Genomic DNA, 24,400 nt, shown 5'->3' with positions numbered 1-24,400 from the left:
AGGCACAGAGCTAGCGGGACGTCCTCCAACCCAAGGTGAGACCGTTATTTTCCTCACGCTCCCCTCGCCACACCCTCCGGGTTCAGCGGGCGCTGTGTGTTTCCCGAGCGGCCCCTTCCCTCCGCAGGGGCGGGGGCGAGCGCTGTGCGCGGTAGGCGCCTAGGGCGGAGGCCGCCTTTGGGTGACCCCTGCCTGCCGCGTTATCCGGAGCTACCCTGGGCGACCAGGAACAGTTCCGACATTGGAGTAGCGGTTCGCTTACGCGACCTCACTTAACCTCTGTGGCGGCTTCTATAGAATAATTGCCCCTTTTCATGTCCCCAACTCCGAAAAGCTCCGAGAAACTTGGTGCATCCCCAGGCCGAGGTAGTCACTCTTAAGTGATGGGGCAGCGCCCAGGTCCTGTGCTGCCGCAGTCGCGCTGCTGGGACAGGTGGCCTGGCTCCCACACTGGAAGGCTGTGACCAGGACTGAAACAGCAGAAACAGTTCAGGTGTTTATGGCTTTGGGAAAATGAAAGTGAGTAAACTACGGACCCTGCCCATCAATAAATATACTGTGATTTATAGAGATATAACTATATGTTATATATAACTATATAAAAAAAGATATATAAAATGTACTTATATACTTTATACATAGTATATAAATATTCTTATGTATAGTATATTTACTTATATATAGTATATATATAGTGTGTATATATCTTAAGTGTGTGTGTGTGTGTATATATATATGGTTTTCATCCACCATTCCTGGCTCATAACTCCCATAGCCCTTGACAGGAATCTTGGCCCACCTTTCTGTCTTAGAACTGACCATGAAGAAATTCTCTGACCTACCTTGTCTGGTTGTAGATCTTAAGACCCCCATTTCAGTAGGGGTCTTGCCCCATATACAGGAGAAAGGAATGCTGGACAGAGGCCAAGATGAATCTGAAGACAGTCCTTGCTGGGTTTCCACAGTCAGTCTGCTCCATTTGGATCATACTGATTTTGTGGGATCACATTTCTACGCAGTTGTCAATCATGCCTATCCAACGATGTCCAGACTCAGGACCTCAGTTGCTGTCTGCTCAAGTAACTTACATGTTTCTATCTGCAGGCCATACCTGTGCGCTCAGGATCCATGATTTAGCTGCATAACTGACATCTTTTGATTTTACGGATCCATGATTTAGCTGCATAACTGACATCTTTTGATTTTACAGAGGCCTCTCATCTTCTGCTAATTAAACTCCTGATCTCTCAAACTCCTACCTATATCCCAAACTTGACTCTTTTTTTCTTGCTCCCTGTTTCAGTAGACTGTGACCATTATCCATACAGTTGCCAGAGTGGGAAATCTGGACTCTTCCTGTCCCTGGTACTCTGTAGCCAATCTGTTACTGATTTCCTCAAAACAGGTATCTCTTGACTCTCTTAACTTCTCTAACAGCAAAGCTTCCCTCCCAGGTTTCAGCCAATCATCAGGTATCCTCCCACCACTGCATCCTGAATGTAAATCTGCTAACCCTGTATCCACACCCATTTTCTACCCTTCTATTCAGTAGCCACAATGAAGTGATTCCTGAAGCCTCTTCAATCAGTGTATTATCCGTAAGGCCCCCCTGTAGGGGATGATCCCCACTACCTCCCCAGCTTTATTCCTACTGTTTCCCTTAGTCTGAGCTGTCACACTTAGGCCCTTCAGTTAGTCTTCATGCACCAGGCATCCTGCAGTTGAGTGAGTTCATGCGTGTTCACTTGTTCTTCTCCTCTTGGTTTAATCTTGTCTTCAGGGAAACCTGATCTGATGCCTAAGTCCAGGTGAAACCTCCCTTTTAGACGCTTCTGATTGCACTTCTCCTCCTTAACTTTTATTATTCCAGTTGTTATTTTGCATGTAGTCTTTAGTTTTTTATTAATATTGAGTCCCTCCTAGAAAGTGTGAACAGGACCTGATTTTCCTCCCCATGGTGCAGTGTATAGCATATTATAGGTATTCAGTAAACATCTATTGAAGGGTGAAGGACATAGTGACTTCTGGGTGGAGAATCCCTAGAAGAGACAGTAGCTTTTGAAATGGGTCCTGAAGAATTTGTAGAGTTACATTAGTGCTGTTAGAAGGCAGGAGTGTGAGTGGCTTGAGCTGTTTCTGGCAGGAAAGCAGGTACAGCTTGAGAACATCTAGTTCTGTTAAGACTAGTGGAGCAGAATGGGAGTAAGAGTGGAAAAAAAAAGTTTGGAAACAATTCGTGAAGAGCTTGAAGGAGTTGCTTATATGACTCACAGAGTGGCTTCCTTTAAAACAAAATTTTAAAAAATGTTTTATCAGGTAGAAATTTGGCGTGTGGGTCTTTTGCCCTTCCTTTCCACTCCTGTCCTCTTTCCTATAATGTGGGCCCCAAGATGAATAGTCTTCAAGATGTGACTCTGTGTCTATTATTTTCTATTGGAAAGGAGACAAAATTAGGGTTGCTTTTTAAATGGTGCCACAGTTTTTAGTCTGACAGCTTAAAAAGCTTTACTGTGCTAGATGCAGACTTCAGAGTGTGATCAAGCCAGTGGTGAGTTATTTTAGTCTTCAGAAGTCAGTGGAAAGCTGGACAGTTTGGAACACAAATACATGTTCGTTTTTTTTTCCCCCCTCTCTGAAACTCAGGGAAACAAATTTGCTTTTTTATTATTTTTTTGGTCCTGGAATTTTCCTTTCTCAGAATGTTATAATACAAAGAGCAATGGACTTTAAAATCAGAATTGAGTTCAAGTTCTGTGTCAGTTGTCTGTAATTTTGGGAAAATTATTTCTCATCTCTGAGCCTTAAGTTCTTCATCTTTACACGTAATTTTTTGAGTACCTTTTGCTGTTTCCCTTCAAGGTTCTTTTTTAGTATTCCCAGTGTTCTTTCTCTTGTTTTCACTTTATTCTCCTCCCAAATATTATGCTAACTTTTAAAGTATTTCTTGCGTTGTTTCTTATCTATTCTCCAAACGAATGTTTTGTTTTTTTTTTTTTAAAAAGTGTAATATGGTATGGACACACTGGGAAACAATTTCATAGAATAGTCTTTATTATGAAAATATTTTAATATAGAAATGAGGTAATTTAGGTGAGAAATGTTTTTTACTGGGTATAGGTATAAATCTTGGGAAAAACTCTAGGGCATAGGGTGAATCCTGAAATGACAGTCTGTTTCTAATTAAGATGCTTTTGTGAACTAACTATTCTATAATTAAGAGTACTAAGACAGTTGTAACTACTTTGTACAGATATTTGTCAAATATTTTCAGAAGATGGCTGATCCTTGGCAGGAATGCATGGATTATGCAGTAACTCTAGCAAGACGAGCTGGAGAGGTATGAGCTAAGATTTTGTCAGTTATAATGTGATTGGTGGGGACACTGTGTTGTTGCCTTGTTTTGTTTGTTTTGGTTTGGTTTCTTTTTTTGAAACGGTCTTGCTTGTCACCCAAGCTGGAATGTAGTGGCGGGATCATGGCTCACTCCAGTCTCAACTTCCCAGGCTTGGGCTCAAGCAGTCCTCCCACTTCAGCCTCCTGAGTAGCTGGGACTGCAGCAGGCATGAGCCACCATGTCCAGCTACTTTTCATTTTTTAAATTTTTGTTTGGAGATGAGGGTCCAGGCTGGTCTTGAATTCCTGGACCACCTTGGTCTCCCAAAGTGCTGGGATTACATGTGTGAACCACCACACCCAGCCTGCCTTGTTAAATAAAATACATAGTTTGATCAATCTACATTTATTTTCATTTTACTAAATACTTGAAATAGAGCATATACCCTGATTTTATATGATCAAATTTTCTGTGATGACAGTTGTGAATCTAAAATAAGATGTAAGATTATATAATTTTTGTTTTTAGAAAGACGTAACTATTAAAGGCTTATTTTATAGATGTAAGACATTTTTAAGAATGTCTTTAAAGAATATTATTTAAGACAGATTGAATGTCTTAAACCATTTATGTATTTTTATCTGTTTGTTTAAAATTATGCCTTTTCTATTTGCTTACCAAAACCTCTTTTTAGGTAGTTTGTGAAGCTCTAAAAAATGAAATGAATGTTATGCTGAAAAGTTCTCCAGTTGATTTGGTAACTGCTACAGACCAAAAAGTTGAAAAAATGCTTATCTCTTCCATAAAGGAAAAGTATCCATCTCACAGGTATTTTGATTTATTCTGTACAGGAAATGTTTATTATCTCACCTTTGGGGTTCTGCATATGAGAGTAGCTTGACTACATGGGTCTTGCTAAGGTCTTCCATGAAGTTACAGTCAAAGTGTTGGTCAGAGCTGCAGTCAACTGAAGGTTGGACTGGAACTCAAGGATCCATTCAGTCATGTGATTGTTGGCAGATGTCAGTTCCTGGGGGAGTTGTCTGCTGGTAGCTTCTCTCAGTTCCTTACCATGTAGCCTCTTTACAGAGTAACTCACAACGTGGAAGCTAACATCTGGTCCGGTGCAGGTGGCACAGGGAGGGAGAAACAGTCTGAACCAGATGCAAATTAGAGGGGCATTTTGTGAACAAGTCTCCAAAGTTTTGTATACTGTCACTTACACTTTATTGGTTAGAAACAAGTATCTGTGCATAGCTCACACTCAAGGAAGGGATATTAGGCTCTGCCTCTTGAAGGGAGGAGAATATTAGAGAGTGTCTGGACCTTTTTTTAGTCAGATTCTCGCTCTGTCACGCAGGCTAGAGTGCAGTGGCGCGATCTCGCCTCACTGCAACCTCCACCTCCCAGGTTCAAGTGATTCTCCTTCCTCAACCTCCTGAGTAGCTGGGATTACAGGCATGCACCACCATGCCTGGCTTATTTTTGTGTTTTTAATAGAGACAGGGTTTCACCGTGTTGGTCAGGCTGGTCTCGAACTCCTGACCTCATGATCTGCCCGCCTCGGCCTCCCAAAGTGTTGGGATTACAGACATGAGCCACCACACCTGGCCCCTATTTTAAACATCATTACATTTCCTTAATGATTTCTCGTCTGCTGCAAATGTGTGTGTGGACGCACCTTACCCTGGTATAACATCTTAGAATTTGAATTTTGAAATTTTTCTGCGGGAAAGAAATTAAAACTTCCTTACATTTATCAGTCTTTACCTGAAGGAAGAAGAAGCAACAATAGAAAAGTGTAGGGTACAGACTTTTGCTATGTTTTTTTGTTTGTTTGTTTGTTTGTTTTTGTTTGTTTTCCTGAGACAGAGTCTCGCTCAGTTACCCAGGCTGGAGTGCAGTGGCACAATCTCAGCTCCCTACAACCTCCACCTGCCAGGCTAAAGCCATTCTCCTGCCTCAGCCTTCCAAGTTGCTGGGATTACAGGTGCCTGCCACCATGCCTGGCTAATTTTTGTATTTTTAGTAGAGACAGGGTTTCACCACGTTGGCCAGGCTGGTCTTGAACTTCTGCCTCAGGTGATCTGCCCGCCCCAGCCTCCCAAAGTGCTGAGATTACAGACGTGAACCCCCACGCCTGGCCTGCTATGTTTTATAGTACTCTGTGTAGCTAAGGAAATGTTATGATTTGGAAATTGTTGAAATCAGTGTAAAGATTAAAAGTTTGTCCTGCTTGCTTTTAGTTTCATTGGTGAGGAATCTGTGGCAGCTGGAGAAAAAAGTATCTTAACCAACAACCCCACATGGATCATTGACCCTATTGATGGAACAACTAACTTTGTACATAGGTATGTTTTTAAATTTCTAATATAATTACTCTTTGCATATTAACTGGATTGACCTGTAGATACTCTGTTTAGGAACATGTACACTTTAGAAAATTGTATACTTTGTTTATGCTTCTTTATTCTAATAAAGTGTATATAAAATGTAATAGTGGAGCAAAATGTATTATGCAGACTTATCAGATATGGAGGAGGTAAAGAAATATTAATGTGATCTTGTCCTGTGGTGCCAAGTGCCCTGTTCATCATTCTTTTTCCCGCTGTTGGCGCTATCTAAAAAGGGAAGCAAACAACATTGCTGCTTTGAGAGTGGGAAGGGCACTTTGCCCTGAATGCCATTTTCTGTTCTTTGAGTGGCACATACCATAGATTTATATGGATCTACTAATATGGATCTATTAGTAGTAACTATGTAAAAATATGTTTTGTTTGTTTCTGTTTTGTTTTTTGAGATGGAGTTTCGCTCTTGTTGGCCAGGCTGGGATGCAATGGCACGGTTTCGGCTCACTGCAACCTCCACCTCCCAGGTTCAAGCGGTTCTCCTGCCTCAGCCTCCTAAGTAGGTGGGATTACAGGCACCTGCCACCACGCCCGACTAATTTTTCTATTTTTAATAGAGGCAGGGTTTCACCAGGTTGCCCAGGCTGGTCTTGAACTCCTGACCTCAGGTGATCACCTGCCTCAGCCTCCCAAAGTGCTGGGATTACAAGCGTGAGCCACTGCACCTGGCCAAAAATATGTTTTCAAAAAATAAAAATAAATTTTAAAAATTTAAACTATGTTAAAAAAAATGTATTTTAGTAAAACTAATGCAGTCACTCTTGGAGAGTGTTGTCGACATAGAATGAGTTCAGTCCAGGAGTGAAAAGCAGGGTTAAAAAGTGCAGGGGAGGCCCCTCCCCTTAGCCCTTAGGGGGATGGGGTTGGGGCCGGGACCAGCAAAAAAAAAAAAAAAAAAAAAAAAAAAAAAAAATTGCTTGGATGTTAGGATCAATAGACTTGCATTCTGGTGCTTTTTTGCTGGCTTTTTCACCTTAGGCAAGTTAGTTAACCTTTCTAGGCCACAGTATTAAAAAACATTTATAAAAAGGCCATATTAATAGTACTTGCCTCGTAGAATTGCAACTCAACTCTACGAATAGTACATTCATATAAGAACTTAGTATAGTGCCTGGCACAGAGTAAGTATATGATATTACTAGAAGAAAGCCTGATGGAATTGCCCGTGAGAGTTAAAATTAGTAGCTGCTTCTGGTGGGATTACATATAGATGTCATATTTGAAGTTCCCATGTAGTCATACACATCCGTACTATATATACAATCCTTGAAGTCTACAAAGCTAAGGTTTAGAATCTATATGTGATAGAATGTTGTATCTTTTAAATGTGGAAAGATGCTAATATATTTTCACAGAAGAAAAGACTGTACAATACACTTTGTATCATATCTTATTTTTGTTAGAAACTTTATTACATATTTAAAAGTTTTTATTTTCAATAGCTTTAGTTTCAATAGTTGAACCTTGATCTTGTCTATTTCCTTGATCTTAATTGTCTTGTGAGTCAGCAGTTACAACCTGTGTTCAGACTATCATGCAGCTATGGAAAAATTTTGGCTCAAAGTCTACTTTTCAGAGGCCAAGCCTAAAGTTTGCTGTTGGAGTAGAGACAAGTGACAGTCATTTATTTTGTCCACTGCAGTATTTGTGTTTATCATGATCTAGGACATAGGGGAAAAAAAATCACAGGCCAGGCGCAGTGGCTCATGCCTGTAATCCCAGCACTTTGGGAAGCTGAGGCCGGTGGATCACCTGAGGTCGGGAGTTCGAGACCAGCCTGACCAATATGGAGAAACCCTGTCTCTACTAAAAATACAAAATTAGCTGAGTGTGGTGGCACGTGCTTGTAATCCCAGCTACTTGGGAGGCTGAGGCAGGAGAATCACTTGAACCTGGGAGGTGGAGGTTGCAGTGAGCTGAGATCATGCCTTTGCACTCCAGCCTGGGCAACAAGAGCTAAACTTCGTCTCCAGAAAAAAAAAAAAAAAAGATAAAAGAAAGAAAGAAAAAGAAAAAATCATTAAAATATATGCTTTTTAACCAAATCGATTTAAAAGTTTTTATGGTTTTCTTTTTTAACCAAATTGATTTAAAAGTTTTTACAATTTTGGCTTTTTTTTTCTTAAAGGGGGACAGCGTCTCTGTCACCCAGGCTGGCGTGCAATGGCATGATTACGGCTCACTGCAGCCTTCACCTTCTCGGCTCAAGGGATCCTCTGCCTCAGCCTACTGGGGAAGCTTGGACTATAGGCATGCACCACCACACTCAGATAATTTTGTAATTTTTTTTGGTAGAGACAGGATCTTGCCATGTTGACCAGCCAGGCTGGTCTCAAACTCCTGGGCTCAAGTGATCCTCCTGCCTTGGCCTCCTAAATTAGTGCTGGGAGAAGTGAGCCACTGTGTGCGGCCATGAAAAAATATTTTTACATAGCTACTATATTCATAGAATTTGACCTTCAAAAGATAGAAAACGTGGTGCAAAATGCCCTTCGCACTTCTATTTCGGGTTTCCCAGGATCCATCTCTGGAGATGACCACTGTTAGGAGTTTCTTGTGAATCCTTTCAGAGATGTTTCATGCCTGTAGAAGCGTCCTGTGTGAACGTGTGTGTGTGTGTGGGTATGTGTGTATAATACCTCCACTTTGTCCTGTTTACAAAGGGTTGTATACTGTACAAACTGTTCTGCATCTTAGATTTTGTGGGGAGTGGAGATGAGACTTCTTATAGGAAAAATTTTAAGAACACTTATATTATGAAAAGATTAATTTTATTAGCAAAAGTTCTATGTTGGTTAATTTGTGTTTTGTCCTTTTTTTTAAAAAAAGATTTCCTTTTGTAGCTGTTTCAATTGGCTTTGCTGTAAATAAAAAGGTATGTTTTTTTAAACGTATATTTAATTATATGCCTTGCTCTCATTTTCTGAGAAAAAGTAAATGTGTTTTCATAATAAATTCAGGTTTGTCTATATATTTGATTTATATAACTGCATTATTTTGAATATAAGCTACAGGACTGTTAAAATTTTCATGGTACATTTCCATTGAATAAAATTTAATGTATTCTAAGAAGCAGGAGTTGTAAGGAGAAAATATACACAAGTAACTGAAATACAACTCAGTATTTAGTAACCATTATATATGTGATAGAGTCAGATGGGATAGCAGTTGATACGTGATCCAAAATGCTTCGTGGAAGAGGTGAGATTTGAGCTGGGAATGCTTTAGTAGGTGTTAGTTAAGAAATACATTTAGAAACCAGCAAGTAGCAGGGGCCAAAGCATAGCTGGAAAATACAGACTCTCCTTAGGAACCTACACATAGTTCAGGTTATGTCTTATGTCCAAATACTTATGTCTAAAGTCTGGCAGAATAAAACACATAGCTATAGCATTTCCTTGCATTTGGCTACTTAGTTGGTCAAACACTGAAGAGTGGTTACTAACATTTTACCTACCTATCTTCAAGGAACTTTTCATAATGTAAAATCAACATGTATAAAAGCAGTTATAACATTTCTGAACGTAAAACACAAATTAGACAAATGACAGCTTAGCCTCAGGGTTGTATTAATTAGTGAGAATGTCCAGAAGAAGCTAAGTGAGCATTCAGTATATAATCAGCTCTGGGCTATGTGCTGGCCCTGCCATTGAACTCACAGCTCAGCACAAAGTTAGATGTGTGAACAGGTGAGATGATATGTGGTGGAACCGTGAAAAAAAATACTGTGGGAACACATGATGTCACCAGTTCTTCTGAGAGTGGGTTGGTAAAATCTTCATAACAGCAGGGGTCTTAGAAGTTGGTCATGTGAGTCGGCCCTTAGAAAACTAGGGGTTTTCCAGATTGGCGGCAGGGGGGTGGGAGTGGGTGGGAAGAGAAAAGCGTTTTAATCAGAAAGAACAGCTTGGAGAAATTGAAGACCATGATATGTGTGGGGAACGGTGAGATGTTCATGGAGAGGGAAGTGCTCCAAGTGGCCAGGACAGAGGTTAGTTTGGCCTTACTGTGAGGCACTGTGGCCAGTCCATGCAAGAAAATTGTTTTTGTTTCTAGGTAGTTGGGAACCAGTAGAGGTTTTGAAGTGGAAAGTGACAGATAATTCTAGCAATGTAGAGATTATACTGGGGTGTGGGTGATTCTGAACTAAGTATAGGCAGTGAGAATAGCCAAGGAAATGCAAAATTGGGAAGTATTTTTAAGATTAAATATGAAAGAGATTTATGGGGAAGGAATGGGAGGTGATCAGGCAATGAGTGATTTTGTCTTTGAAATTCTGCAAGACTAAGTTTGGAACCATAGGTTCTTCCCCCGATTATGAGGTTGATGGGAGCCAAAATGAATTTGTGGACTGGAAAGAACCAACCTGTGTGAATATGGAGAGCTAAAAGGGAAATTGAAGCAATGGGAGAAGGAAGAAAAAAGCCTGAGGTGCCTAACTTTTCAGGGTGAGGCAGAAAAGAATGTTCTAAAGTCATAACTCTGAGACGAATTAGTAGGTGAGGTAGAACTAAGAGAATAATGCTGGGAACATGAAGGTAGTAAATTAAGTATTGAATAAGTGTTGAGCCAGCAGGCTCCAATTCGTCAGACAAGGCATTTGAGGCAATAAACAAAGTTTGTTTATATTCTCTGTGGGACTTTCAGAAGAATGAGTGATTTAGGCAGAAGCCACATTGTAATATATTAAGAGGAGAATAAGAGATGCAAAGTTACTCATTGGCAGCGAAGGGAAAAGGGTAGAATAACATTTCAAAAGTTTTGTAAGGAGGAGAGAAATTTAATGAGAAGGTGTAAGAAGAAAAATCCAAGAGACGAGGGAATCAGCTGATGGAGCAGTTTTTGAGAGAATGTCTGTGAGGGTAGGAGTCCTCACACCGGAGAAGTGTTCACTTGGAAACGAGGAAAGCCCTGTCTTCTGAGGCAGGAGGAAGAGAGGTGAGGTGGGTGTTCTTAGATCTGGACTTGGATGGGAGGAGAGTCAAGAATATCAGTTCTGGTGACCTCTTTCTCTTAATTAGTCTGGAAATTAACATTTTAAGTATCCCACAGTTTAGCCATTTCAGTCCATTGTTATTAGTCGGTATACCAGCTTGCCTTGTTATTTTCTTAGAAAAAAGTATATGAAAAATACTTAGGTTTGGTAAAGGAAACTTGATTTCCTCTGCAGATAGAATTTGGAGTTGTGTACAGCTGTGTGGAAGACAAGATGTACACTGCCAGAAAAGGAAAAGGTGCCTTTTGTAATGGTCAAAAACTACAAGTTTCACAACAAGAAGGTAGGGTTAATTCCAATTTTTGGTGCTATTCATATTGTGTACTCAATATTTTATTGTTTTTTAATGTTCACCTGTGGAATTCTCCAAATGTTAACTGATTCATAAATTGTGTTTATTATCTCTTTATTCTTTTTTACTTCAGTTTTGAATGTGGAGTGGAAGTAGGGAAAGAAATGTAATTGAGCAAACACTTCAGGCTCAACATTATATTTTGTGATAGAGATAGGAAGATGATTAAGACTGGCTTCCGATTGTGAACCCTAAATATCTGAGACAGGTCTCAATCTGTTTAGAAGTTTATTTTGCCAAGGTTAAGGATGCACTCATGACACAGCCTCAGGAGGTCCTGACGACATGTGCCCAAGGTGACTGGGATACAGTTTGCTTTTATACATTTTAGGGAGTCATGAAACATCAATATGTGTAAGATGTACATAAAGGCAGGACAACTAGAAGTGGGGAAGGGGGCGGTGTTCAGGTTATAGGTAGATAAATGACAAATGATTACATTCTTTTAAGTCTGTAATCAGCCTTTAAATACACAGTTGAGTCTGGCTCAGTGAATCTGCATTTTTACATAAACAATAGGGCAGAGGAAGCGATCAGATATGAATTTGTCTCAGGTGAGCAGAGGGATGACTTTCTGTCCCACACCTGTGAAGATAAGCTATCAGTCTACATTGCCAGGGCAAAATTCAGCCAGAACTGTTTTAGGGTAAAGATCTTGAGGTCCACAAGGAATTTCCTTGTGGTGAAATTGTAAGGGAGGTATGTAGCTCTTTTGCCTTTGTAGGTGTCTTATTTAGGAATTAAATGGGAGGCAGGATTGCCTGACACAGTTCCCAGCTTGACTTTTCCCTTGGCTTAGTGATTTTTGGGTCCTCAGATTTATTTTCCTTTCACACTGTCCTTGTGGAGTTCATGGTTTATGTTTTATCTACTGCATCTAAAATTCTTTATAGAATTCTTCTGATCTGATGCCTCTAGGACCAATTACTACGAAGTAAATGGGGGGGAAAAAAGCCCATTAAAGCTGGGAATTACTGAAAAGGAGACATATTTTATATGAGCCAAATGGCAATTTAAGTTCTTCCTTCTCTATTACATCTGTCGGCCTCAAAAAAGGAAGCGCAGGCAAAATTAATGTAGAGAGTTTATTTGGGCCCAAGTTGAGGACTGCAGCCCAGGACACAGTTCTAGATTACCTTGGAGTGTGCTCCAGAGAACTTAGCAGAGGCTCAGGTTTTTAAAGAAAAAGGGACACACTGGGAGAGGGGATGATTAGAAAAGTTGTACTTCAGGAATTCTCATTTGTTTACAGAAATAACATTGCTTAGTGATTGGCTATACACTGTTGAATTATAGGGTGTATGGCATTTTATGGCTGCTTGGCATCAATGAGTCTAGAGCCCCCATAGCAAGCGGCTTCAAGTGGTAATTATTTAACTCCAGGGGAGTGAGACTGTGTGCTGGTATATTTTAAATGCCTCTTTGAGCTTGATAATTTAAAGGTACTGGCATTCTGCAGATTAAAACTTTTCTTTTTCTTTATCACAGCTTATTGAAGTTTTGAGTTACTGTTCTTCCATAAACCACATCAAACATTTTCCACAGTTTGCACTTTGAGATTCTTTTCAGTGCAGCAAGAACTTAAAAGTACTTGCAAAACAATTTGAGTTTAGAATCTTTTTAGGCTTTTATACTTTTTCCCCTCAATCAAACACTTAATTTAAGAGCAGATTTTTAGGCTGTTTCCTTTTTATTAAAATCTAAGACCCCATGAAATGGAGGATGCATTCTTATTTTTCTAGATGTCAACATGTGAGAAAATACAAATCTTAGACCTGAAGAAATATGGTAGCTTTCATAGAAACAACTCTTTTCCTTTGCATAGTCGTTCTTCACTTTACAAAGTACTAAATTATGTAACCCTTTTTTTTTTTTTTTCCTCTGAGACAGAGTCTTGCTCTGTCACCCAGGCTGGAGTGCAGTAGAGTGATCTCGGATCACTGCAACCTCCGCTCTTGGGTTTAAGCTATTCTCCTGTCTCAGCCGCTGGAGTAGCTGGAATTACAGGTGCGCGCCACTATGCCCAACTAATTTTTTGTATTTTTAGTAGAGACGGGGTTTCACTATGTTGGACAGGCTGGTCTCGAACTCCTGACCTCGTGATCTGCCCACCTCCGCCTCCCAAAGTGCTGGGATTACAGGTGTGAACCACTGTACCCAGCCCTAAATTATGTAACTATTAGAAGTAGTACAACAGTTACAGAAATGCTCAAACACAGCCACAGCTGGTGAACATACATCTCAACTGGTGAGAGGAGGTGAGATGTGGGGTGTTTGGTGTGTCCTGAGCTTCAAATGGAAAACCTTGGATAACCTGTCAGTCTTGTAAATGGATGTCAGAGAATTTTACTTTTGTTGTAAAGTAAAATTTTTACTTTTACTGTAATTTTACTGTAATTTGTTTTCTTTCAAATCTATACATAAATCCCTTATTGAATTTAATCTCTCCTTTTTCCTTTTTAAATATTTAAGGCATTTGCTGTTTCCCACTAAAGGTATTGTGTATGTAGGCAAATTGGTTACATTATATACTTTTTCAGGAAGGGCCTAAGCAGCTGGACTCTGATGCTTGTAAAAAGGATCACTTGGGGATAATTAATTAATCAGTATTTTATTATTTAAATGCTTATAAAGAAACACGATAAAACAAGGAAGAGGGATACAAATGCCTTCTTCTGAATTACAAGTGTCAGATACTTTCCCGAATTCTAAATATTGAAACCTAACTCTTTCTTTTTAGATATTACCAAATCACTCTTGGTGACTGAGTTGGGCTCTTCCAGAACACCAGAGACTGTAAGAATTGTTCTTTCTAATATGGAAAAACTTTTTTGCATTCCTGTTCATGGGTAAGCTCTTTACCATTATTCTCTCTTTCTCTCTCTGTATACATGTGTACGTGCATACACACACCTTTTTTTTTCCTGTACCATTTTAGAATGAATTATATACATCATGGTTTCTGAAGAATAGGGAGATTCTGTTCCATAACCATGAAAACATTGATTTCATAAATATACTTTTTATCTAATTTGTCATCCATATTCAGTTTTGTCAGTTAATCTGCTAATGTTTTCTATAGATTTGCCTTCCAACAGAGTAGGATTCAGTCTAGAGTCAGCATTATTACTTTTAGTTGTCGTGTCTCCTTAGCCTTATTTGATCTGGAACATTTCCACAGCCTATGAAATTACTTCCTTTAAGTTTTCAAATTATTTGCATAGAAGTCTGTAAGATAGACTCTTGTAATTAATTTCTGGCTTCTCTATATCAGTGGTTATTTCCCCTTTGTCACCTATTTTGTCTATTTGTGCTTTTTTCCTTGTTTTTTCTCAAAGAATCAGGATTTTAACTTTAGATGGTTTTTTCTTTTCTGTGCAATTATTTTCATCCTCGTGCTTTCTTTTGGTTTACTTTGTTTCCTTTTTTTTCCTTTTTGATTAGAAAATTTATTTTAATTCCTTTATGTTTATTGATGTAGGTATTTAGGCTATGAATTTTCATCTGATCACTGTTTTCATTATATCCCATAAATACTGATACTTATTTTCATTATAATTATTTTTCATGAATTCTGTAATTTGCTTGTATTTCCTCTTTTACTGAAGAGTTATATTAAATTTTCACAACACGAGTCTGTCTTAGTCCATTTTCTGTTGCTCACAATACCTGAAACTGGGTAATGTATATGTATAATGAAAAGGAATTTATTTCTTACAGTTATAGAGGCTCAGAAGTCCGAGGTCAAGGGGCTGCATCTGATGAGGGCCTTCTTGCTGGTGGGGATTCTTTGTAGAGTCCTGAGGCAGCACACAATGTGACATGGTGGGGCTAAGCATACTAGCTCAGGTTTTTGTTCTTCTTATGAAGCCACCAGTCCTAGTCCTATGATAACTCATTAATCTATTAACCCATGAGTGGATTAATCCATTCATGAGGGCATAGCCCTCTTAGTAGAAGTTCATCCTTTAGTAGATTCCTTGGGGGATATGTGCACAGTTTTCCCTGAGTTTGGGTATTTTCCAAAATGCTTTTCTGTGGCCTTGAGACTTGAAGGACAGCTTGGCTGGGTATAGTATCCTTAATGAAAGTATAAATTTCTTGAAAATGTTCTTTCACTGTTGCCTTGCTTTCTATATTGTTTTTGAGAAATCTGATGCAAATCTAATTTTTCTTGGCTTTTATCTTTTAACTGGAGGCTGTTTTTTCCCCCCCCCCCCTTAATTGTTGGCTAACAGTTTTTAAAGGATGTATCTTAGAATTGCTCATTCTGGGTCAGTTATCTGTTTCAGTATATAGGCTCATGTCTTTTTAATTTCTAGGAAGTTTCCTTAAGATATAGTACTCGTGCACTTCTGTTATTTTTTTCTTTAAAGACACCAGTAGGAATGCTCCATCTCCTTTGTGTCTTCATTTCAGCCATTTTCTCTGTTTCTTTTTACTTCTTTCTTTTATTGCTTTTCCTAATTTCTCTTTATTAAGTTTTCTTTTCATCTATTCTTTTATTGGCACCTTGTAATTTATTCTTCATTCCTGACATAGTTTTGTCTTTTATTTCCCCCCCCCCCCATTTCTTTCCTGAGTTCAGCCATCTTGTTTTATGTATGTATTTTGGTCCATTTCTGCTCTTAGTTTCTGTATCGCTGATGTAACTTTTTTTTCAGTATTCACAAGTTTTTGTTTGAAAGTATTTAATTCGGATTGGATTGATATTCATTTTATTCCCCTTCATTGTTGGTTTTGGGGGAGAGACTTTACAACAAAAAGAAAAAACAAAATCATTTTATTAACAGCATCTGATGTTTTGCAGTAGTTTTGTGTGAATGTGGTCTAATTTTTTCTACTTTCACTTCATTTTGTGATTAGGGTTCCTGCTTTCCGAATATCTTATTTTGCCAGTTGTGCCCTCCTGTGCGTTTTCTTTTATGAATATCTACTGGTTGTAGATAGAGTTGGCTTGTCTTTTGTTTATCATTCATTTCTGCAGGATCCTTAAGTTTTCACTCTTAGTTCCTACTTTTCCTTCACTTGTTTCCAAGGAGTACCATCTCTGCTATCTTACCTGATTCTCCTTCAGAATCACAGCTTCTCTGAGGCTGCCTGGTCAGGTTCTGCATGTTTTCTAGCCCCTTACCTGTAGCCAGGACTATGAATTACCAAGTGCTGATCTGTGCTCAGTGTTTCTGTTTTTGTGTTTATTGTCTCACTGACTCTTTTCTGAGGGTGGTTTTGTCTTTGTTCCCTGTGGGTCCTCTGCTCCTCCCTGTTCTTCCTCACAAAGTCTTTTCTGCCTTCTCTCCCCTACTCTGTGTATCTTTGGGCCTCCGGTGCTCTGTTAGAATGTATATGTTTGTTTTTCTTCTACTTAGATGTAGTTTGAGAGTTTGTGTTTCCTGATTTCTAACTGATGGAATGGGTCCTACGGGTTTTATTTTTCCTCCTGGTTGATTTCATTTTATTATTTTCCAGGAGATGTATAGGGAGTTCCAAATTGGCATGCCATTATTATTCTCCAAACCTCAGAGTCCCTCTATAATGACAGTTTAATAAATGAAGAAATTAAAAGGAAATATTTATCCTTACTTTTATCCTTAAATCTTCAAGAAAAGCTAAAGGTTTGAGGTCTGTCACTTTAGTACAGTTAACACTATCTTATTTTTTATTTTTATTTTTTTTCTGAGACGGAGTCTCGCTCTGTCACCAGGCTGGAGTGCAGTGGCGCAAGCTCGGCTCACTGCAACCTCTGCCTCGGGGGTTCAAGTGATTCTTCTGCTTCAGTCTCCAGAGTAGCTGGGACTACAGGTGCCCACCACCACGCCCAGCTAATTTTTTGTATTTTTAGTAGAGACGGGGTTTCATCATGTTAGTCAGGATGGTCTCGAGCTCTTGACCTTGTAATTCACTTGCCTCGGCCTCCCAGAGTGCTGGGATTACAGGCGTGAGCCACCGCACCCGGCCATTAAATATTATTTCTTTGACCATAGTTGTTTATATGAAAAATCATAAAAATCCTTTATTGAACAAAATATGGTGATTGTGAATAACAGCAGGTAATATTTTCACCACCTAATATTTCTATCTTTTTCTTTGTGAAAATTATCACTGAGTTACAAGAGTCTTAGAACTGATCAAAGATATCTAATAATCCAGCCTTATTTTGTAGATGAGTTGACTGAGGTTCAAGTAGGTGATGTGGCTGCTTGAGATGGCACAGCTGGATGGAAGTATGACTAGAATCCTGGCTCCCAGATCATTTCTCTTTCTTCAATATTGCACTTCTCTTAGGAGTCAGACCCTTCAAAATATAGTGGACTATGTACAAACTAATTATGTACTATGCATATGTGGTCTATATAGTAATGAGTAAAGTAAAAGAGAGTCTCTGTCAAATAGCTACAGAACCTCCCAGAATGATGCCCTTGAGGGAAAGGCAATAAACTTGCTGCTACACTCTGCTGTCTTGAAGCAAGGACTGTAACCACAGGCTATAAAAAGGTTATGTTACTCATAAAAAAACTGCAAGAGGTTTACAACTTTAACCTTTAATTTTGCTGTTGGCTGAAATAAAAACTAATTTTTACTTCAGATTTTTTTCAAAAGTATAACCAGGAAAATATTACTAAGAAGTACTAACTTACTGATTGCTTTTATAATCTTTTGCATTCAGCTGATTCTTCAGTTTTGCAATGGGATTTCAGAATTACTTATACAAAACAATTAAACTAAAGAGAGTTATAATCTGAATGAATGCTTTAAACAAGCAGAAACAGTCTAATAAGTTCCTAAGAACCAACATTTATGAGGCAAAGTACATTATTCTGAATCCATTTCCTTTGTTTAATTTTCAGGAATTCATGCAGATGAAATCCACTATGTATGGTATATGTTATTTTCTGACATTATGGTTTAGAGAATAATTTTATCATAAAATTAGCTATTTTTATTATGGACATTTTATATGCTAGGCACTCTGCTAGGTGCTATCTTATATTAGCTGTAGTCATTACAAATATTAGCTGTAGTCATTACTACATTTGTCTAAAATAAATTGGAATCTTTATTTGATGACATGACATGGGAGCAAACTCAAATCTTTGTGACATCAAACGTAATCCTTTTTACAATATACCATGTTAGCTATATAGGTGGACCACAGCTGTATAGGAGGACCACATAAGATAAGATTCAGAACACAGTGCAGAATCTACACCGTAGTCTTAATTACCTGGTAGTTAAGTAATCTGTTTGGTAATCCTTTCATAATATTTTCCATAAAAGAATATTCTCTTGCTGATTGCAAGACCGCTTGCTTGAGATCCCATGATGCTCATTAGAAGTGACGGAAGCACCACTAGTAGGTATCACTGTTGTTCGGCTAGCCTAGGATTCTGTATCTGAATAGAATACCAGGGAATTAATTATGAAAGACCTTGGTATTTGCATTCTATGATATGAGATATCAAATATCACATATCTCATGTGAGAAGTGGGGAAATGCACTTTTCTTTATAACTAAAAAACTGCCACTAAAGTTAATTTGATTTTATTTATCTGGGAAACAAACATCTGTGGCAATTTGGTGCACTTACTAGTACTTTCTCAGATTTGATGTGCTTCAAAAACATATGACGGAAAACATGCCAAATCAATGACATTATGTTATTCTAATCCTTTTTAAAATTTCTTTGGCATAAAGGATGTACTTAGGTGCAATTTTTTGGTTTTTATTTTTGAGATATAAAACAAATGCCACATTAGTCATCAGTTTCCCATGTTTTTAAATAAACTGTGAAAGATCTCATTGAACAGAACTCACTCCCTTATTACCATTGCTTTAAACAGTTGCAGAAAGAATTTGTGTAAAAACCGCTTGAAAGTAACTAGCAGACATGATGACGTTTGTCTTCTAAATACACATTTCAGTGTGTATGTCTTTAATAAAAGGGACATTGTGTAACATAGCCACAGTACAATGATAAAAGGGAATTAACATGGATACATAATCTAATATAAAGACTTTATTCAAATTTTGAACATTTTAATCCAACGTCCAGTCTAGAGTCATGGATTGCATTTAGTTGTCATTTCTCATCAATTTCCTTTAATTTAGAACTTGCTTAGTCTTTGTCTTTTATGACCTTGACGTTTTTCAGAGGTATAGGCCAGTTATTTTGCAGTCTGTCTCTTGAATTTGAATTTGTCTAGTTTCCTAATGATTATGTTTGGATCATGGATTTTTGGCAGGAATGCCACAAAAGTAATGTTCTGTCCTTCTCAGTGCATTTTATCAGGCACATTTCTTTTTGTCCCATTTTGAGCGATAATAACTTGGATCACTTGGTAATGGTAGACCATTGTAAAGATGCTATTTTTATATTGTACTTATTATGTATCTTGTGGAGAGACACTTTGACACTCTGTAAATATCAGACTTTCACCCATTAATTTTAACATTGATGATTCTTTACTGAATAAATTATTGCTACAATTGCTATCAAGTGTAGTCATATTCAACTTAACTTGAATTCAAGGAAGAGGTGCTATGAGAGGGCAAACCTACAGTAATTTTCCACGGCAGGGTTAGGTCTGTGCAGAGCCTGGCATGCTGTTGTTGCTTTAGGCACATGTATGACGCACACCCAGTTGAGAATGACCCGTACCATGATATTTTACACCTCCTAGAGACTATTTGCATTGTGGGTATGTGTATATGTGTGTAAAATAATATAAGCGTTAGTAGCTGGATTTAGACAAATATTAATATACTTGCATTTCATTATTGTAGAATTAACCATTATCTTTATTTTTTATGAAAAATTATTGTTTTAATGTTTATCTTATTAAAGTATTGCTTTGTGAGGGTTTTGTGATTCATATAATATACCATGATAATTAGATTTATACATATTTTTATTTTACAATTAGATATCACCTCTTAAAATCTTTATCCTCTAGACTGTTCCAAGTTTCTCCAGTTGACACTTAAAGTGAAGTTAAGGAGGAATATCTTACTTGCATGGATTATTTTTTCCAATTTTATTTCTAAATTCTATTTGTTAGGATCCGGAGTGTTGGAACAGCAGCTGTTAATATGTGCCTTGTGGCAACTGGTGGAGCAGATGCATATTATGAAATGGGAATTCACTGTTGGGATGTTGCAGGAGCTGGCATTATTGTTACTGAAGCTGGTGGCGTACTAATGGATGTTACAGGTAGAATTATGGAGAGTGAAGCAGATCTCCACACATCTGTTATACTTTTCTCCATATGTAAAATTTAAAAAACTTTTTGATATATGTTATACTGCAGCTTTTGAAGCAGAAACAAGCTATGTAATTGTGTGCAAAATCAAAATAAACTTTAGGAGATAGAGGTAAGGATAAGAGGTAATGGTAATGTGAGACTTACAATGATAAATGGCTAATCCTTTTCTAATGTGAGTTTCAGGTACTCCTGAAAGGCTGTAGAAAAAGCCTAGACCAAGTTTGTCCAACCTGCAGCCCATGGGCCACATGTGGTTCAGGATGGCTTTGAATGCTGCCCAACACAACTTTGTAAACTTTCTTAAAACATAATGAGTTTTCTTGCGATTTAAAATTTATTTTTAGCTCATCAGCCGTCATTAGTGCTAGTGTATGTTATGTGTGACTCAAGACAATTCTTATTCTTCCAGTGTGGCCCAGGGAAACCAAAATATTGGACACCCTTGGCCCAGACAGTCACTGAGTCTGAGGCTTATACCCAGAGCTCTTTGAAGGTGACAATGGTGATAGTTGATGATGGACTTCCTCCACCATCACTTTCTGTGTTGAGACTAGAGAAATTAAATAATTGCTTTCAACTGATCGTGAAAATTTTAAACTGAAGGGTGAATCTGGGTTGAAAGAATTGACCAGTGATCTGGGAGAAAGGCAACAAAGAAATAAGGAATTGGGAAGGACAGTGGTATGAAAATCCATTGGATTCACATTTTCTGTCATCCATAGATTCTTTTTTTTTTTTTTTTTGAGATGGAGTCTCGCTCTGTCATGCAGGCTGGAGTGCAGTGGTGCAATCTCGGCTCACTGCAAGCTCCACCTTCCAAGTTCACGCCATTCTCCTGCCTCAGCCTCCCAGGTAGCTGGGACTACAGGTGCCCGCCACCACACCCAGCTAATTTTTTTTTTTGTATTTTTAGTGGAGACGGGGTTTCACCATGTTAGCCAGGATGGTCTTGATCTCCTGACGTCGTGATCCACCCACCTTGGCCTCCCAAAGTACTGGGATTACAGGCATGAGCCACTGCTCCCGGCCCTGTCCATAGATTCTTAAACAATAAAGAGGTAATAAGAATGCACAAAAATAGAAATAGAGAAAATATGACATTTTCTAACTGGTATGACTTCATTATTTGCTCAAAAATTATGCTTAGAAACTTAGTTATATATTGTCTAAGCTTATACGTTGTAGAAATGTAACAGAGTAGATTTTTGTTTAAGAAAACTGAAAGTATTAAAATGTTATGTGACCATAGTACATATTGCTATACTTTTTTTAAATGAATTATTTTTGTACCAGATAAAACTATTTTTCATACTTGTTTGCTCTTAGGTGGACCATTTGATTTGATGTCACGAAGAGTAATTGCTGCAAATAATAGAATATTAGCAGAAAGGATAGCCAAAGAAATTCAGGTTATACCTTTGCAACGAGACGATGAAGATTAATTACGGCAGCCTCATAGTCAATCCCAGTTGCTTTTCCCCAGACTTGGTGACTCATCGATGGATATGTGTTTTGGATGTATGATATGCTTGGTTTAGATTCTCTTTGACCAGGTTAAAAATTTGGAACTTGTTCCTTATTTTACTATGACTAGGTTTGCAAGAATTGACATAATGTTTGTTTCACTGATTTAAAACATTTTGCACGTAAGGATGTACTTTAGAAAACATACCCAGGAAGTACAGTTGATAAATATAATATCAACTGAAATAGTCAATTAGCAATTTTGTGTTTCTAAATATCTATGGTCCCCTGAAATTTTGACTTACTATATAGGTGCAGAGACACCCACTTAGAAAGTTAACTGTTCGGAAAAACATTTCTCTTTAGTTTCAAAAACCATATATAATTAAATTTGTAAGGACATACTGAGTACCCTAGGCCAACATTTTTTTCTTTGCAGAGAACCTTTTGTGTTTTATTCTTCAGTGTTTATATAGCACCTAGCCCATTATATGTCTGGGCAACTAAAAACAAACATTGTGAGAATGAATATTTTTAAGGTAGTAATTCCTAGTTATAATAGATACATAAAGTAATGAACTCAGCATTCTGTATTTTTGCTTCAGGTTTGAAATAAAAATTATCTAGTTAAATTTTTTATGTTTCACATTACCATGCCATCAGATAGCATTGCTTATTGTGGGCATTTCTGCAGTGAATACATTTTCCAAAACAGTTAAATTGTCAGTTTGGATTTGCTTTAAAGTCCTGTATAAGAGAGAAGAAACTATTTCTATAATACAAAGCACTCTCATCAGATATCTGACATAATTAGATATAATATAACATTTTACTAAGTTCAGTAGGTGTTTATACTGATTTGATTGTGCTGGCAAATATACTGTATTGTTAATATTGAACTATTTATTTTTCTCTTAGTCTTGTTAATTAACTTCATTGCCGCTGGATTCTCTTCAGCCTTTAAAAATATTTCTTAGTGGTCATTGCTCTGCAGAACTCAAATAGAAAATTGTACTGGTTCATAGATATTTTTAAAGGGTTAATTTATTGTTCAGCCTTATCCCTTGGCATGTGAACAGACTACTAGACTTATTGTAGGTTCACATGAGCTTTGTGTTGTAAAATGAAAAGTGCTTCTATAAAGTTTTCAAGGTAGGGAGTGATTTTATTGTTGTTTATATCTAATATATTAAAGATGTGTGATACTAAGGTTTAAGTGCTATAATTACTATGTTTGTACTGTTGATCACATGTACTTAAAACATCTGATACTGTATTCTTGGCTGGACGTGGTGGCTCACACCTATAATCCCAGCACTTTGGGAGGCCGATGCAGGTGGATCACAAGGTCAGGAGATCGAGACCATCCTGGCTAACACGGTGAAACCCTGTCTCTACTAAAAATACAAAAAATTAGCTGGGCATGGAGGCGGGTGCTTGTAGTCCCAGCTACTTGGGAAGCTGAGGCAGGAGAATGGCATAAACCCAGGAGGTAGAGCTTGCAGTGAGCTGAGATCGTGCCACTGCACTCCAGCCTCGGCAACAGAGTGAGACTCCGTCTCAAAAAAAAAAAAAAAAAAAAAAAAAAAAATCTGATGCTGTGTTCTAAGGTTGCACGTTGTTTTTGCAATTAAATTTATTTTAATTAAGATGATCATGAATAAAACTTTAAATTAATTGGTGTTTGTATTATTGTTCCCATTATCGTTATTATTTTTAGATTTAGGATCTCACTCTGACTGTGCTGTGGTGCAGTCATAGCTCACTGTATCCTCAAATTCCTGGGCTAAAATGATCCTCCTCTTTCAGTCTCCTGAGTCTCTTATGGGACTATAAGTTCATGCCACCATGCCCTGCTAATGTTTTACTTTTATTTTTGTAAAGATGGAGTCTTCCTATGTTTTCCAGGCTCCTTGGCCTCCCATAGTGCTGGGATTACAGATGTGAGCCACCGAGCCAGGCCATGATATTTACATTATTAAAGTTAATAGTTCAAACTACTTTTAGAGGCTTTGTTTTGTTTTTGTTTTTTGAAGACAGTGTCTTGCTCTTCTGCTCAAACAGGAATGCAGTGGCATGATCACCACTCATTGCAGTCTCAACCATCTGTGCTCAAGCAGTCCTCCCACCTCAGCCTCCCTAGTAACTGGAACCAGAGGCACATGCCACCATGCCTGGCTAATTTTTTATTTTTTTGTAGAGACAGAATCTTCCTATGTTGCTTAGGCTGGTCTCATTGGGCTCAAGTGATCCTCCTGCCTCAGCCTTCCAAAGTGCTGGAATTACAGATATAAGCTATTGTGCCCAACATACTTTTAGAGGTTTTTGTGTTGAGTTACAAATATTTGAAACTTGCAAATATTATTTAATAAACGTTCTTATTTTTTGCCTGTAATCTTTCCAACTTTTCTAAAAACCTACATTTTTTTTATAATAGCTTTTACATCTATTTATTCTAAATGCAATTGAATATTTTGTGTCTGAAATTTCTTTAGATGCTGAAAAAGGATGAATGACAAGTGAATTATCTAACAATATTTGAAAATACTTTTTTGAGTAACAGGACTTCTTAGACTTCACAT

General features: G+C 37.9%; 1 protein-coding gene across 1 annotated transcript; it reads left to right on the top strand.

The window, feature by feature from the left end:
* Positions 1-368: 368 nt before the first annotated feature.
* IMPA1 (inositol monophosphatase 1) lies at positions 369-23,818 on the top strand. Its single transcript, XM_015145615.3, is given in 11 exon segments — positions 369-411; positions 414-479; positions 482-519; positions 3,251-3,337; positions 4,029-4,162; positions 5,581-5,685; positions 8,572-8,617; positions 10,913-11,021; positions 13,831-13,939; positions 20,151-20,302; positions 21,681-23,818. Coding segments are annotated over 11 exon segments (990 nt in total). The 5' UTR covers positions 369-383; the 3' UTR covers positions 21,797-23,818.
* Positions 23,819-24,400: the final 582 nt, after the last annotated feature.

Source organism: Macaca mulatta, chromosome 8, assembly GCF_049350105.2.
Source record: "Macaca mulatta isolate MMU2019108-1 chromosome 8, T2T-MMU8v2.0, whole genome shotgun sequence".
Taxonomy (NCBI): Eukaryota; Metazoa; Chordata; class Mammalia; order Primates; family Cercopithecidae; genus Macaca; species Macaca mulatta.
This window is presented reverse-complemented; position numbering and strand designations above follow the sequence as displayed.